Source organism: Hyla sarda, chromosome 3 (genome assembly GCF_029499605.1).
Source record: "Hyla sarda isolate aHylSar1 chromosome 3, aHylSar1.hap1, whole genome shotgun sequence".
In the NCBI taxonomy this organism is placed as follows: domain Eukaryota; kingdom Metazoa; phylum Chordata; class Amphibia; order Anura; family Hylidae; genus Hyla; species Hyla sarda.
In genome coordinates this window covers 13,484,908-13,503,416 of record NC_079191.1, presented here as the reverse complement: position 1 = coordinate 13,503,416, position 18,509 = coordinate 13,484,908, and the positions used below count along the sequence as shown (strand labels likewise).

The 18,509-nt window shown below is 47.1% G+C and overlaps 1 protein-coding gene across 4 annotated transcripts in view; it reads right to left on the bottom strand.

Annotated features, from left to right (window-relative positions):
- The window catches only part of CHRNA2 (cholinergic receptor nicotinic alpha 2 subunit), a 93,871-nt gene that overhangs the window by 38,318 nt on the left and 37,044 nt on the right, over positions 1-18,509 (bottom strand). For 3 of the 4 annotated variants that reach the window (XM_056563769.1, XM_056563767.1, XM_056563768.1), the window contains one exon: positions 18,070-18,221. In XM_056563769.1, coding sequence (XP_056419744.1) covers positions 18,070-18,221 — 152 coding nt within the window. Of the gene's footprint in view, positions 1-808; positions 904-18,069; positions 18,222-18,509 lie in introns of those variants that run through there. The other variant, XM_056563771.1, reaches the window with a different exon arrangement.

The following is an 18,509-nucleotide window of genomic DNA, read 5'->3' as shown; positions in this document are numbered from 1 at the left end:
AGCTGAGAGGATCTACAGAGAAGAATGGAGGAAAATCCCCAAATCCTTGTGTGTAAAACTTTTGGCCTCATCCCTGCCCTAGGGGCTTCAACATAGCCTGGGTAAAGGGTATGAATACTTAGGTCTCTGCAAGATTCTTTTTAAGTTTTTTTTTTTAAAGCACAAGGCTACAACATGACAAAATGTGAAAAAAGGTGAAAAGTTGTCACTTATCTGTCCTGAAATCAGCGGTGATTATAATAGACCCAATAGGACGAGGGGCTGGGGAAGTATATAACAGCCGCCATGTTGTGTCACAGGTTCAGGTTACATTCAGTTAAAGGGGTACTCCACTGGCCAGTTCCGAACGCTGTTTTCGCGTTGCGGAGGTCGGCCACGCCCCTCGTGACATCACGCCCACGCCCCCTCAATGCAAGTCTATGGGAGGGGGCGTGACGACTGTCACGCCCCCTCCCATAGACTTGCATTGAGGGGGCGCAACCGTGATGTCACGAGGGGTGTGGCCGACCCCTGCAACGCAAAAACAGCGTTTGTAACACTTAGTTCCAAGCGCTGGCCAGTGGAGTATCCCTTTAAGGAAAAGCAAAATAAATCAAAGCTTTATCAGTCATCGTAGAAGGACACGTAAATGGCCTCAGCTGGGCACAAACTAGAAATGACTCGTCTGCAGAATAGAGGATTTCCACCAAATATCTCATTACCCCGGTGGGTACGGTCGGCGCCGGCAATAAGAAGCAGAATCCTAAAGGCGGCAGAGAACGCAAAGAAACATATTAATATTTATAGGCTTAAAATGAAAGAAAAATACCTTTACAGGGTCTTAATATCTCCAACTGTTGATTTGCTCTGCGGCTCCAGCCGAGCGCGCCGCCACAACATTAATATGGGGTTATTATTTATTGGTTCATTAATGTATATGGAGGGATTACGTATAGTCAGTGACAAGTTCTGCGGGTCTGATAAATAATGAGGGTGACCTGAAAATAGATGGGGCAGTAAGGCAGAGCCCAAATATACAGCCCCCCCCAATCTAATACTATATATCTGTGTGATTGGTTATAGACAGGATACAGCAGCAGGGACTATATCAGCCCCCCCCCCCATCTAATACTATATAACTATACATCTGGGGTCATTGGTTATAGACAGTATACAGCAGCAGGGACGATATCAGCCCCCCCCCCCCCCATCTAATACTATATAACTATACATCTGTGTGATTGGTTATAGACCAGTATACAGCACCATGGACTATATCAGCCCCCCCCCCCCATCTAATACTATATAACTATACATCTGTGTGATTGGTTATAGACAGTATACAGCACCATGGACTATATCAGCCCCCCCCCCCCCATCTAATACTATATAACTATACATCTGTGTGATTGGTTATAGACAGTATACAGCACCATGGACTATATCAGCCCCCCCCCCCCCATCTAATACTATATAACTATACATCTGTGTGATTGGTTATAGACAGTATACAGCACCATGGACTATATCAGCCCCCCCCCCATCTAATACTATATAACTATACATCTGTGTGATTGGTTATAGACAGTATACAGCACCATGGACTATATCAGCCCCCCCCCCCCCATCTAATACTATATAACTATACATCTGTGTGATTGGTTATAGACAGTATACAGCACCATGGACTATATCAGCCCCCCCCCCATCTAATACTATATAACTATACATCTGGGGCCATTGGTTATAGACAGTATACAGCAGCAGGGACTATATCAGCCCCCCCCCCCCATCTAATACTATATAACTATACATCTGGGGCCATTGGTTATAGACAGTATACAGCAGCAAGGACTATATCAGCCCCCCCCCCCCCCCATCTAATACTATATAACTATACATCTGTGTGATTGGTTATAGACAGTATACAGCACCATGGACTATATCAGCCCCCCCCCCCCATCTAATACTATATAACTATACATCTGTGTGATTGGTTATAGACAGTATACAGCACCATGGACTATATCAGCCCCCCCCCCATCTAATACTATATAACTATACATCTGTGTGATTGGTTATAGACAGTATACAGCACCATGGACTATATCAGCCCCCCCCCCCCCATCTAATACTATATAACTATACATCTGTGTGATTGGTTATAGACAGTATACAGCACCATGGACTATATCAGCCCCCCCCCCATCTAATACTATATAACTATACATCTGGGGCCATTGGTTATAGACAGTATACAGCAGCAGGGACTATATCAGCCCCCCCCCCCCATCTAATACTATATAACTATACATCTGGGGCCATTGGTTATAGACAGTATACAGCAGCAAGGACTATATCAGCCCCCCCCCCCCCCCATCTAATACTATATAACTATACATCTGTGTGATTGGTTATAGACAGTATACAGCACCATGGACTATATCAGCCCCCCCCCCCATCTAATACTATATAACTATACATCTGTGTGATTGGTTATAGACAGTATACAGCACCATGGACTATATCAGCCCCCCCCCCCCCCATCTAATACTATATAACTATACATCTGGGGCCATTGGTTATAGACAGTATACAGCAGCAAGGACTATATCAGCCCCCCCCCCCCATCTAATACTATATAACTATACATCTGGGGCCATTGGTTATAGACAGTATACAGCAGCAAGGACTATATCAGCCCCCCCCCCCCCATCTAATACTATATAACTATACATCTGGGGCCATTGGTTATAGACAGTATACAGCAGCAAGGACTATATCAGCCCCCCCCCCCCCCCATCTAATACTATATAACTATACATCTGTGTGATTGGTTATAGACAGTATACAGCACCATGGACTATATCAGCCCCCCCCCCATCTAATACTATATAACTATACATCTGTGTGATTGGTTATAGACAGTATACAGCACCATGGACTATATCAGCCCCCCCCCCCCCCATCTAATACTATATAACTATACATCTGTGTGATTGGTTATAGACAGTATACAGCACCATGGACTATATCAGCCCCCCCCCCCCATCTAATACTATATATCTGTGTGATTGGTTATAGACAGTATACAGCACCATGGACTATATCAGCCCCCCCCCCCCCCATCTAATACTATATAACTATACATCTGTGTGATTGGTTATAGACAGTATACAGCACCATGGACTATATCAGCCCCCCCCCATCTAATACTATATAACTATACATCTGTGTGATTGGTTATAGACAGTATACAGCACCATGGACTATATCAGCCCCCCCCCCCCCATCTAATACTATATAACTATACATCTGTGTGATTGGTTATAGACAGTATACAGCACCATGGACTACATCAGCCCCCCCCCCCCCATCTAATACTATATAACTATACATCTGGGGCCATTGGTTATAGACAGTATACAGCACCATGGACTATATTAGCCCCCCCCCCATCTAATACTATATAACTATACACCTGGGGCCATTGTTTATAGACAGTATACAGCAGCAAGGACTATATCAGCCCCCCCCCCCCATCTAATACTATATAACTATACATCTGTGTGATTGGTTATAGACAGTATACAGCACCATGGACTATATCAGCCCCCCCCCCCCATCTAATACTATATAACTATACATCTGTGTGATTGGTTATAGACAGTATACAGCACCATGGACTATATCAGCCCCCCCCCCCCCATCTAATACTATATAACTATACATCTGTGTGATTGGTTATAGACAGTATACAGCACCATGGACTATATCAGCCCCCCCCCCCCCATCTAATACTATATAACTATACATCTGTGTGATTGGTTATAGACAGTATACAGCACCATGGACTATATCAGCCCCCCCCCCCATCTAATACTATATAACTATACATCTGTGTGATTGGTTATAGACAGTATACAGCACCATGGACTATATCAGCCCCCCCCCCCCCCCCATCTAATACTATATAACTATACATCTGGGGCCATTGGTTATAGACAGTATACAGCACCATGGACTATATCAGCCCCCCCCCCCCATCTAATACTATATAACTATACATCTGGGGCCATTGGTTATAGACAGTATACAGCAGCAGGGACTATATCAGCCCCCCCCCATCTAATACTATATAACTATACATCTGTGTGATTGGTTATAGACAGTATACAGCAGCAGGGACTATATCAGCCCCCCCCCCATCTAATACTATATAACTATACATCTGTGTGATTGGTTATAGACAGTATACAGCAGCAGGGACTATATCAGCCCCCCCCCCCCCCATCTAATACTATATAACTATACATCTGTGTGATTGGTTATAGACAGTATACAGCACCATGGACTATATCAGCCCCCCCCCCCCCCCCATCTAATACTATATAACTATACATCTGTGTGATTGGTTATAGACAGTATACAGCAGCAGGGACTATATCAGCCCCCCCCCCCCCCATCTAATACTATATAACTATACATCTGTGTGATTGGTTATAGACAGTATACAGCACCATGGACTATATCAGCCCCCCCCCCCCCCATCTAATACTATATAACTATACATCTGGGGCCATTGGTTATAGACAGTATACAGCACCATGGACTATATCAGCCCCCCCCCCCCCCATCTAATACTATATAACTATACATCTGGGGCCATTGGTTATAGACAGTATACAGCACCATGGACTATATCAGCCCCCCCCCCCATCTAATACTATATAACTATACATCTGTGTGATTGGTTATAGACAGTATACAGCAGCAAGGACTATATCAGCCCCCCCCCCCCCCCCCCATCTAATACTATATAACTATACATCTGGGGCCATTGGTTATAAAAAGGATACAGCAGCAGGGACTATATCAGCCCCCCCCCCCCCCATCTAATACTATATAACTATACATCTGGGGCCATTGGTTATAGACAGTATACAGCACCATGGACTATATCAGCCCCCCCCCCCCCATCTAATACTATATAACTATACATCTGTGTGATTGGTTATAGACAGTATACAGCACCATGGACTATATCAGCCCCCCCCCCATCTAATACTATATAACTATACATCTGGGGCCATTGGTTATAGACAGTATACAGCAGCAGGGACTATATCAGCCCCCCCCCCCCCCCATCTAATACTATATAACTATACATCTGGGGCCATTGGTTATAGACAGTATACAGCAGCAGGGACTATATGAGCCGCCCCCCTCCCCCCACCTAATACTATATAGCCATACATCTGGGGCCATTGGTTATAGACAGTATACAGCAGCACGGACTATATCAGACGCTGAGGCCGGAAGAAGCGCGCCTTGCACGAAATTACCGGTAATCGCCTCTGAGAGCCCATGCACTTCTGCGGTCCTGGTCCTGCGGGATGTCTGAATAGGAGCTTCCAGTCCCCCGCTGTACGGTGAGTGCAGGTGTTTTGTATAGTCTGCTGTGTACAATATTGATTAAAGGGGTACTCCGGTGGAAAACAACTGGTGCCAGAAAGTTAAACAGATTTGTAAATTACTTCTATTAAAAAAATCTTTATCCTTCCAGTACTTATTAGCAGTTCTTTTGTTTTTGTGACTGCCGCCACGCCCCCTCCCATAGACTTGTATTGAGGGAGCGTGGCTGTGATGTCATGAGCCTCCGGCGCTGCACCCGACGCTCTATACGAACATCGGGTGCAGCATGGAGATGGGACATCTTATCTTCAGATCTCTAGGGGCGGAAAACTCCTTTAAAGTGGTACTCCCTTGGAAAACTTTTTTTTTTTTTTCTTTAAATCACCTGATGCCAGAAAGTTAAACAGATTTGTAAATTACTTCTATTAAAAAAAAATATTAATCCTTCCAGTACTTATTAGCTGCTGAATACTACAGAGGAAATGGTTTTCTTTTTGGAACACAGAGCTCTCTGCTGACATCATGAGCACAGTGCTCTCTGCTGACATCTCTGTCCATTTTAAGAACTGTCCAGAGTAGGAGAAAATCCCCATAGCAAACATATGCTGCTCTGGACAGTTCCTAAAATGGACAGAGATGTCAGCAGAGAGCACTGTGCTCATGATGTCAGCAGAGAGCTCTGTGTTCAAAAAAAAAAAATTCCTCTGTAGTATTCAGCAGCTAATAAGTACCAGAAGGATTAAGATTTTTTAATAGAAGTAATTTACAAATCTGTTTAACTTTCTGGCACCAGTTGATTTAAAAAAAAAAAAAAAAAAAAAGTTTTCCACCAGAGTACCCCTTTAGGGTACATTCCCACACGGCGTATTTGCTGCGTATTTGCTGCTGCGTATTTTATTTTCTCTGTTGAAGTCAATGGGTAGGAAAATACGCAGCACCAAATACGCAGCAAATACGCAGCAAAATACGCCGTGTGGGAACGTACCCTTAAGGTAACTTAAGGAAGGGGGACGCTTGGATGTGGACCTAATGTAAATTCTGTCACAGGGCTCTTAGCTACTATGGGGCACCAAGGCCGGTTTCAGTTGGTACCTCTGCCCTCCCTATAGCTGTATCCCTGCCCCACATCCTGCAGAGCATCTCACCCGAGCACATTGTAAGTGTCCAGCATGTGACAGGTTAATTGTTTGCATATGTTCTTATAGTGAGATTATATAAATCGGTTTTGTTCCAGTCCCCGATCAAGGTCAATGTTAATGACGTTGATGCTCTGCGGTGCCCACTTTTCTCCCTTTTCCTTAACCGTATGTGACAGCGGCGGCTCTGGCGGTAATTGATAGATTACATGTGTATTGAGCTGTGTGGGATGTGTTTTATGTTAATGCTGACCGCCAATTCACACATTCAGCACTTAATAATTTGAAGCGGAGGCACTTAAAGGCACGGCGCCTCCAATATAGTAAGGCGGAGGCTGCCATAATGTATAGGTAATGGGATGGAGCGTTACCACCATGTCAGGGTTATACGCACAGGGCCTCAGTGATATTAGACTAAAGGGGGATAGAAGAAGCTGTGGAGGTTTTTGGTTGGATATATCATCATCTATAGGTTTGTAATATTTAACCCCTTCATGACCGTTTTTTTTTTTCAATTTTTGCACTTTCGTTTTTTCCTCCTTACCTTTAAAAAATCATAACTCTCAATTATGCACCTAAAAATCCATACGAGGGCTTATTTTTTGCGCCATCAATTCTACTTTGTAATGACATCCCTCATTTTACCCAAAAATCTACAGCGAAATGGAAAAAAAAATAAAAATCATTGTGCGACAAAATTGAAGAAAAAACTAAATTTTGAAACTTTTGGGGGCTTCCGTTTCTGCGCAGTACATTTTTCGGTAAAAATAACACATTCTCTTTATTCTGTAGGTCCATATGGTTAAAATGATCCCCTAATGATATTTGATTTTGTCGGACTTCAGGAAGAAATCATAACTACATGCAGGAAAATGTATACGTTTAATATTGTCATCTTCTGACCCCTATAACTTTTTTATTTTTCTGTGTATGGGGCGGTATGAGGGCTCATTTTTTGCGCCGTGATCTGTAGTTTTTAGTGGTATTTTTGTAATGATCAGACTTTTTGATCGCTTTTTATTCATTTTTTCATGATATAAAAAGTGATAAAAAATACACTATTTTAAACTTTGAACGCTGCGTCTAAAGGGTTAATAGTGAGCGGCACCACGATCAGTGCCACGCGCTATTAGCCACAGGTCCCCATTGCTAGGTGCAGGGCCCGACCCGCTATGACGTGGGGCCACGCCGTGGCCCTACGTTATAGAATGGGAGCCGACCCATGACGTACATGTATGTCATGGGTTGGGAAAGGGTTAAGGCTATTTATCCTTTATGTAACTAGATGTCTATAGTAACTTATAGATCTAATAACCCTATGGCCAGGCAGGGGTGCAGACACGGAAATGGCCCAGACAAGGACTGTACCCGGTACTATTATCAGTATATCCCACAGATAGAAGGATTGTCTGTAATGTATGAGCACTGATATGTTGGGGATTTTATATGAATGTACATATGAGTAATATCAAGGCTGGTACTGTTATATGGGAACTTATATGGTGGTACTGTTAGATGTCACTCATAAGGTTGGCACTATTATATGGGAACTTATATGGTGGTACTGTTAGATGTCACTCATAAGATTGGCACTATTATATGGGAACTTATATGGTGGTACTGTTAGATGTCACTCATAAGGTTGGCACTGTTATAAGGGAATTTATATGGTGGTACTATTAGATGTCACTCATAAGGTTGGCACTGTTATAAGGGAACTTATATGGTGGTACTGTTAGATGTCACTCATAAGGTTGGCACAGCTATAAGGGAACTTATATGGTGGTACTGTTAGATGTCACTCATAAGGTTGGCACTGTTATATGGGAACTTATATGGTGGTACTGTTAGATGTCACTCATAAGGTTGGCACAGTTATAAGGGAACTTATATGGTGGTACTGTTAGATGTCACTCATAAGGTTGGCACTGTTATATGGGAACTTATATGGTGGTACTGTTAGATGTCACTCATAAGGTTGGCACTGTTATATGGGAACTTATATGGTGGTACTGTTAGATGTCACTCATAAGGTTGGCACTGTTCTATCATCACTGTGATGGTGGTACTGTTACATGGTCACATGGTCACTGATATAAAATACTGTTATATCATCACTGATATGGTTGTACTGTTATATATTCTCTGATATGGGTGGTACTGTTATACGGTCACTGATATAAAATACTGTTATATGGTCACTGATATGATTGGTACTGGTATATGGTCACTGATATAAAATACTGTTATATGGTCACTGATATGATTGGTACTGGTATACGGTCACTTATATGATTGGTACTGGTATATGGTCACTGATATGGCTTACCCTGTTATGTGGTCACTGATATAGTAGTATGATAATAATAAGGATACCAATATAATATACTATCTGATATAATAAAGCAATAATATAATTTATAATATAATAGCAAAAATATCATATCTAATATAATCAATAATATAATATCTAATACTGTATAATAAAGCAATAATAGAATATAATAAACAATAATATAATATATTATATTTAAATAAGTTGTAGTGGCCCTGTACAGGAGTTGTTACCCCAAACCCTTGCTGCCCTGTCCTGCTGCCTCCCTGCAGTGTCCCCTGCCCCCCCCCCCCTGCATCTGTTCTACTATAATTGTATATTATCCCCTATGTTATGTATATAAAAATGTTGTATCTTTAAGAAAGGTTAACATGTGATCACCAGTTGTCATGTGATTGTTACCCAGGAGGTATCAGTGACCAGGTGACTGTAGGGTGACCAATGGGACCCCACCAGAGTCTCCCCCTATAAAAGCCCTGGGAGGAGTCTCTTCTCGCTCTTAGTTCCTGAGTCTTTGCTGAGGTGCAGTCGAGCCTAAGAGTCTGGAGTCATCGGAGCCTCAAGTCAAGTCTAAAAGTAACTACAGTCACAGCATTGTTAGTCACAAGTCAAGTCAGTCCATGTCATCAAGTCAGCATGGCCTGCACTAAATTGTCCGAAACCACTGCAAATTCCAGCAAGCCCTTAAGGTCTCTGAAGTCACTGGTCACCTCCGTGGTCCCTGGCTACACAGTATAGACTGTTCCATCTGTCACCGTTATCCGTAAATTGGCATCTGAGTCATTACGCCCCCGTGCCTAGCCCAGGATCCAGCGGTATACCTTCAGGTGGTATTGTGGATAAACCACGCCCTGGCATCACAAATACAGTGACCCCCCCGACATACGATCATTTCAGCATACGATCACTCTCAGAGGACATCACATGGTAGGGTTGCCACCTTTCCCTCAGAAAAATACCGGTCGTGGGTGTGGCTATGTGGGTGTGGAGCTAAAAAAAAGGGGAGGGGCCCGATTGCACAGAGGACGAGGGATCAGGGGATGGGGGATGGGAGGGGGGTAAAGAAATGGCATGGGGGATGGGAGGGGGGGTAAAGAAATGGCATGGGGGATGGGATGGATACAATATATATGCGGGGGGAACTTTCCTATATCGCACAAAAAAATAACATTTAGAGAATAAAACTTTCAATTGTAAATAACATTTATTTAACAGGCAATGAATTTAAGGTGATACCCAGCAAATATAAATATAATATAAATACATTTGACAACCTCACCAAATAGTGCAAATGCAAACATTGTAACAGCTCCTCTGTATACACACTACCAACAACAAAAAATAGGATGAAAAAATCATCAAAACCAAATTAATACCGATAAAGCCCTCATATAGCTCTGTAGGTGGAAAACGGAAAATGTTGTACTGAATAAAACCACTATATACAGACCAGTATACTATAAAGGATCTGTATACAATATAAGTGATTATATACAGGACCATATGGCGGTAGATAACAGCTGTACACAGGATCTGTATACCATATAAGTGATTATATACAGGACCATATGGCGGTAGATATCAGCTGTACACAGGATGTGTATACCATATAAGTGATTACAGTTACATTTTGGGACTCACAATTATGTCTTTTCTGATCAGCGGCGTCCTCTTTCCTTTTCTTCTCCGTCCGGATAAGACCGCCATGTGGATCTCTTAACATCTGCAGGAAAAACATGTCAGACTCTGCATATATTCAGTGCCCTCCCCTCCTCTACACAATCTTCCCATCTATAGGCCAACAAACTGTAATAATGCCCTCCTTGGGAAGGTAGGTAGGCAGCCAGGTAAATAGGTAACCAGGTAGGTAGATCAGGAAGCCGGATATGTAGGTAGGTGACAAGCCAGGTAGGTAGGGGGCTAGCTAGGTAGTTAGTCAGCCATGTATGAAGGCCAGGTACATAGTTAGATAGCCTGGTATGTAGGTAAGTAGTTAGGCATCCAGGTATAAGTTAGGTAGCCCCCCCCCCAATAAGTATAGGCAGTTACACCCCCTCCCCCGTTCCCTATAGGCAAAGTCACCCCCTCTCTTCCCCATAGGTATAGGCAGTTACCTCCCCCCTCTTCCCCATAGGTATAGGCAGTTACCCCCCCCTCTCTCTTCCCCATAGGTATAGGCAGTTACCTCCCCCCCTCTTCCCCATAGGTATAGGCAGTTACCCCCCCTCTTTCTTCCCCATAGGTATAGGCAGTTACCCCCCCTCTCTCTTCCCCATAGGTATAGGCAGTTACCTCCCCCCCTCTTCCCCATAGGTATAGGCAGTTACCCCCCCCTCTCTCTTCCCCATAGGTATAGGCAGTTACCCCCTCTCTCTTCCCCATAGGTATAGGCAGTTACCCCCCCTCTCTCTTCCCCATAGGTATAGGCAGTTACCTCCCCCCCTCTTCCCCATAGGTATAGGCAGTTACCCCCCTCTCTCTTCCCCATAGGTATAGGCAGTTACCCCCCCCTCTCTTCCCCATAGGTATAGGCAGTTGCCCCCCCCTCTCTCTTCCCCATAGGTATAGGCAGTTGCCCCCCCCTCTCTCTTCCCCATAGGTATAGGCAGTTGCCCCCCCCCTCTCTCTTCCCCATAGGTATAGGCAGTTGCCCCCCCCTCTCTCTTCCCCATAGGTATAGGCAGTTGCCCCCCTCTCTTTTCCCCATAGGTATAGGCAGTTACCCCCCCCCCCCTCTCTCTTCCCCATAGGTATAGGCAGTTACCTCCCCCCCTCTCCCCATAGGTATAGGCAGTTACCCCCCCTCTCTCTTCCCCATAGGTATAGGCAATTACCCCCCTCTCTCTTCCCCATAGGTATAGGCAGTTACCCCCCCCTCTCTCTTCCCCATAGGTATAGGCAGTTACCCCCCTCTCTCTTCCCCATAGGTATAGACAGTTACCCCCCCTCTCTCTTCCCCATAGGTATAGGCAGTTACCCCCCCCCCCTCTCTCTTCCCCATAGGTATAGGCAGTTACCCCCCCCTCTCTCTTCCCCATAGGTATAGGCAGTTACCCCCCCTCTCTCTTCCCCATAGGTATAGGCAGTTACCCCCCTCTCTCTTCCCCATAGGTATAGGCAGTTACCCCCCCTCTCTCTTCCCCATAGGTATAGGCAGTTACCTCCCCTCTCTCTTCCCCATAGGTGTAGGCAGTTACCCCCCCCCTCTCTCTTCCCCATAGGTATAGGCAGTTACCCCCCCTCTCTCTTCCCCATAGGTATAGGCAGTTATCCCCCCTCTCTCTTCCCCATAGGTATAGGCAGTTACCCCCCCCCTCTCTCTTCCCCATAGGTATAGGCAGTTACCCCCCCCTCTCTCTTCCCCATAGGTATAGGCAGTTACCCCCCCTCTCTCTTCCCCATAGGTATAGGCAGTTACCCCCCTCTCTCTTCCCCATAGGTATAGGCAGTTACCCCCCCTCTCTCTTCCCCATAGGTATAGGCAGTTACCTCCCCTCTCTCTTCCCCATAGGTGTAGGCAGTTACCCCCCCCCTCTCTCTTCCCCATAGGTATAGGCAGTTACCCCCCCTCTCTCTTCCCCATAGGTATAGGCAGTTATCCCCCCCTCTCTCTTCCCCATAGGTATAGGCAGTTACCCCCCCCCCTCTCTCTTCCCCATAGGTATAGGCAGTTACCCCCCCCCTCTCTCTTCCCCATAGGTATAGGCAGTTACCCCCCCCTCTCTCTTCCCCATAGGGATAGGCAGTCACCCCCCCCCCCCTCTCTCTTCCCCATAGGTATAGGCAGTTACCCCCCCCCCTCTCTTCCCCATAGGTATAGGCAGTTACCCCCCCCCCCTCTCTCTTCCCCATAGGTATAGGCAGTTACCCCCCCCCCTCTCTCTTCCCCATAGGTATAGGCAGTTACCCCCCCCCCTTTCTCTTCCCCATAGGTATAGGCAGTTACCCCCCCCTCTCTCTTCCCCATAGGTATAGGCAGTTACCCCCCCCTCTCTTCCCCATAGGTATAGGCAGTTACCTCCCCCCTCTTCCCCATAGGTATAGGCAGTTACCCCCCCTCTCTCTTCCCCATAGGTATAGGCAGTTACCCCCCTCTCTCTTCCCCATAGGTATAGGCAGTTACCCCCCCTCTCTCTTCCCCATAGGTATAGGCAGTTACCTCCCCTCTCTCTTCCCCATAGGTGTAGGCAGTTACCCCCCCCCTCTCTCTTCCCCATAGGTATAGGCAGTTACCCCCCCTCTCTCTTCCCCATAGGTATAGGCAGTTATCCCCCCCTCTCTCTTCCCCATAGGTATAGGCAGTTACCCCCCCCCCTCTCTCTTCCCCATAGGTATAGGCAGTTACCCCCCCCCCTCTCTCTTCCCCATAGGTATAGGCAGTTACCCCCCCCTCTCTCTTCCCCATAGGGATAGGCAGTCACCCCCCCCCCCCTCTCTCTTCCCCATAGGTATAGGCAGTTACCCCCCCCCCCTCTCTTCCCCATAGGTATAGGCAGTTACCCCCCCCCCCCTCTCTCTTCCCCATAGGTATAGGCAGTTACCCCCCCCCCTCTCTCTTCCCCATAGGTATAGGCAGTTACCCCCCCCCCTTTCTCTTCCCCATAGGTATAGGCAGTTACCCCCCCCTCTCTCTTCCCCATAGGTATAGGCAGTTACCCCCCCCTCTCTTCCCCATAGGTATAGGCAGTTACCCCCCTCTCTCTTCCCCATAGGTATAGGCAGTTACCCCCCCCCCCCCTCCTCTCTCTTCCCCATAGGTATAGGCAGTTACCCCTCTCTCTCTTCCCCATAGGTATAGGCAGTTACCCCCCTCTCTCTTCCCCATAGGTATAGTAAGTTACCCCCCCCCCCCCTCTTCCCCATGGAATTGGGGTGGAGGGGGATTGCCACAGGGGAATTGGGGTGGAATTCAGAGACACACACACTGGCCGACAGACACACAAACACTGACTGACAGACACACAAACACTGACACACACATAGTAACAGACACACACAGACACACTTACCTACTACCGCAGCACCTCTCCAGTCTCCTCTCAGTCTCGGGCCGGCGAGTGACGTGACGTCCTGCGCGGGTCTGCGGCGTGACGTCACTTCCGCAACGTCCCTCCGCAGATCCGGCCGCACAGCATTGCACAGTGCCAGGTAAGGTTTTAGACTGGGACAGCCTCAGAGTCAGACAGGGTGCTGTGCTGAGCGGCATGGTGCGGGCGTGCGGCCCGCACCCCCGCTCAGTGGCGCCACTTTTTTAGGTTAGTGTGTGATGACAGTGAATGAAAAATACCGGCCATTGCATGGCCGGTATTTTTCATCCAAACTTACCGGCACAGCCCGGAATCTGAACGAAAATACCGGCTGTGCCGGTAAAATACCGGTAGGGTGGCAACCCTATCACATGGTGAAGGCAGCATCAACATCCGATGCTTTTGTATGTCGGGGCCATCGCATAAACGGCTATCCGGCAGCGCAGACTGCTTCAGCTGCCACCGGATAGCCATTTACGGTGCCCCGTGTGGTCCGCTGACGATCACTTACCTGTCCTCGGGGCTCCGGCGCGTCCTCTTCGGTATCCCCTGCATCGTCGGCGCTCTCCATCCTCGTCATCACGTCGCTGCGCACGCCGTCCCGTCATCCAATAGGAGCGGCGTGCATAGCGACGGGATGGCGGCGACGGAGAGCGAGGATGTCTGGGAAGCAGAGGCCTTGCCGGAGCGTCGGGGTCACCACGGGGACGCGGCGACAGCGATGGACGGCGACATCCAGGGCAGCGGTGACGAGCGGTGACGGTCCGGAGCGGCGGGGACAGGTGAGTATAACCTCCAATACCAGTGGTCTTCAACCTGCGGGCCTCCAGATGTTGCAAAACTACAACTCCCAGCATGCCCGGACAGCCGTTGGCTGTCCGGGCATGCTGGGTATTGTAGTTTTGCAACATCTGGAGGTGCACAGGTTGTAGACCACTGTCCTATACTTAACATTGCACGGATCCCTCAACATACGATGGTTTCAACAAACGATGGTCCGAACGGATTACCATCTTATGTTGAGGGACCACTGTACAAGGGGTTAATGCCATCTGCCCCTAGGGTACTTCCTTCTGCCCCTAGGGTACTTCCTTCTGCCCCTAGGGTACTGTTATCTGCCCCTAGGGTACTGTTATCTGCCCCTAGGGTACTGTTATCTGCCCCTAGGGTACTTCCATCTGCCCCTAGGGTACTGTTATCTGCCCCTAGGGTACTTCCATCTGCCCCTAGGGTACTTCCATCTGCCCCTAGGGTACTTCCATCTGCCCCTAGGGTACTTCCATCTGCCCCTAGGGTACTGTTATCTGCCCCTAGGGTACTTCCATCTGCCCCTAGGGTACTTCCATCTGCCCCTAGGGTACTTCCATCTGCCCTGCATCTCACACCCCACACCACATAATATTATAATAAACCAATAATAATATGTCCCGTATGATATTGATCGGTATCGGACCATGACTAGACAGCACTGTATGAGACTCTTCAGACTATTTGTATTATTTTTATCTTTTGGACGCACTGAAGCCAGAACCGTCTGTGAAGAGCGACAAAGCCTTTAACCTCCCAACCCTCCCGATATACTGCGGCGCCCCCCATCAGCGCTCAGGGTACCGGCCGCTGCTGTAAGAGCCGTGATAAAGACATGATAGGAATGTATCCGGAGCAACAGATTCTGTTACCATGGTGACGTCTATTGAAGATTTACTATGGCTGATATACCGTATACATCACCGCTTGGGTTCAGTCGTTCCGTATGTATTGGGTCCCGGGGGGGGGGGGGGGACGTGACAAGAATTGGCGCTGTTAAAGGGATAGTATCCATATCTTCAGCCCATATTGGGGACTTCCCCCAATAGAGAAGGATTGGGCATGTTGGGCTGCAATGTCCAATGCGTTTGTTCTCCCTGAAGATGAACCGACCGCAAAAAGTGTCTGGCAGCAGCTTTCTTCTCACTTCTCACAACTTGGCTGTCCGGGCATGCTGGGAGTTGTAGTTTTGCGACAGCTAGAGGCACACTGCCTTATAGACACTCCCCCCCCCCCCCCCCCCCCAATAAAGAAGGATAGGGCATGGTGGGCTTCAATCAGGCCTGGCACAAAGCTAATTTTGCCTCCCCTGACTCCGCCCTTTGACACGCCCCACCTTACTACTAGGGTGACACACTGTAACAAACCTCCTCCTCATATAATCTCCTTACTACTGGGGTGACACACTGTAACAAACCTCCTCCTCATGTAATCAACTTACTACTAGGGTGACACACTGTAACAAACCTCCTCCTCATGTAATCTCCTTACTACTAGGGTGACACACTGTAACAAACCTCCTCCTCATGTAATCACCTTACTACTGGGGTGACACACTGTAACAATCCTCCTCCTCATGTAATCTCCTTACTACTGGGGAGACACACTGTAACAAACCTCCTCCTCATCCAATCTCCTTACTACTGGGGTGACACACTGTAACAAACCTCCTCCTCATGTAATCTCCTTACTACTGGGGTGACACACTGTAACAAACCTCCTCCTCATGTAATCTCCTTACTACTGGAGTGACACACTGTAACAAACCTCCTCCTCATGTAATCTCCTTACTACTGGGGTGACACACTGTAACAAACCTCCTCCTCATGTAATCTCCTTACTACTCAGGTGACACACTGTAACAAACCTCCTCCTCATGTAATCACCTTACTACTGGGGTGACACACTGTAACAAACCTCCTCCTCATGTAATCTGCTTACTACTAGGGTGACACACTGTAACAAACCTCCTCATCATGTAATTACCTTACTACTGGGGTGACACACTGTAACAAACCTCCTCCTCATGTAATCACTTTACCACTGGGGTGACACACTGCAACAAAACTCCTCCTCATGTAATTTCCTTACTACTGGGGTGACACACTGTAACAAACCTCCTCCTCATGTAATCACCTTCCTACTGGGGTGACACACTGTAACAAACCTCCTCCTCCTCATGTAATCTCCTTACTACTGGGATGACACACTGTAACAAACCTCCTCCTCATGTAATCACCTTCCTACTGGGGTGACACACTGTAACAAACCTCCTACTCCTCATGTAATCACCTTACTACTGGAGTGACACACTGTAACAAACCTCCTCCTCATGTAATCACCTTACCACTGTGTGACACACTGTAACAAATCTCCTCCTCATGTAATCTCCTTACTACTGGAGTCACACACTGTAACAAACCTCCTCCTCCTCATGTAATCACCTTACTACTGGGGTGACACACTGTAACAAACCCCCTCCTCATGTAATCACCTTCCTACTGGGGTGACACACTGTAACAAACCTCCTCCTCCTCATGTAATCACCTTACTACTGGGGTGACACACTGTAACACACCTCCTCCTCATGTAATCACCTTACTACTGGGGTGACACACTGTAACAAACCTCCTCCTCATGTAATCACCTTCCTACTGGGGTGACACACTGTAACAACCCCCCTCCTCATGTAATCACCTTCCTACTGGGGTGACACACTGTAACAAACCTCCTCCTCCTCATGTAATCACCTTACTACTGGGGTGACACACTGTAACACACCTCCTCCTCATGTAATCACCTTACTACTGGGGTGACACACTGTAACAAACCTCCTCCTCATGTAATCACCTTCCTACTGGGGTGACACACTGTAACAAACCTCCTCCTCATGTAATCACCTTCCTACTGGGGTGACACACTGTAACAAACCTCCTCCTCCTCATGTAATCACCTTACTACTGGGGTGACACACTGTAACACACCTCCTCCTCATGTAATCACCTTACTACTGGGGTGACACACTGTAACAAACCTCCTCCTCATGTTGCTGGCTGAGCATGTGGTTCGGATGCTGGTTGTCTAACTTTCTTGCGGCAGGCACAGTGGCGCCCCCAATCATGAGGGCGCTCTAGGCGCCTGCCTATTTTGCCTATAGGCAGAGCCGGCCCTGGCTTCAATGTCCAATAGGTTTGTTTCCGCTGAAGATGATCCGACTGCAGAGATGTCTGGCAGCAGCTTTCTTCTCCCAACCTATTTAAGTGAACGGAGAAGAGTGCGACTTTGCTGCAGTACCAGGCACAGCCACACTTGTATGTACAGCGCTGTGCGTGGTGTGGTGGACCTCATATATATTAGTTATGACACTTACCACATCTATCAGCTGGGCGATGGATAAGCCAAACTTGACAATGACGACATCTGAGGTATTGGGCACCGGCCGGGACCACCGATTGTATCCACTGAACAGGTTCTTGAATAGACGTTCCTCGGCGTGGGATCGGGTCCTCTCCATACATAATACTGCGGGGAGACAGAAGACATCACAGGGTCAGGGACCTAGAAGTACCACCAGAAGCTAACAGACAGTGAAACCTCTTTGAGAAGACCACCCAATGCAATGTAATGCTCCGTTTCTCCTGTGGGGGTGCTGCAGGGAGATCGAACACCTGCAGTCACATTCCTCCACAGATTACAGTGTATTGTTGAATCTCTAGGCCGCCCTTAAATCAGATTATCATTGGGGGGACACTTGGAACTAGTAATGATTACCCAAAATGGTTAACCCCCTTTAAATATTATTAGTTGGAG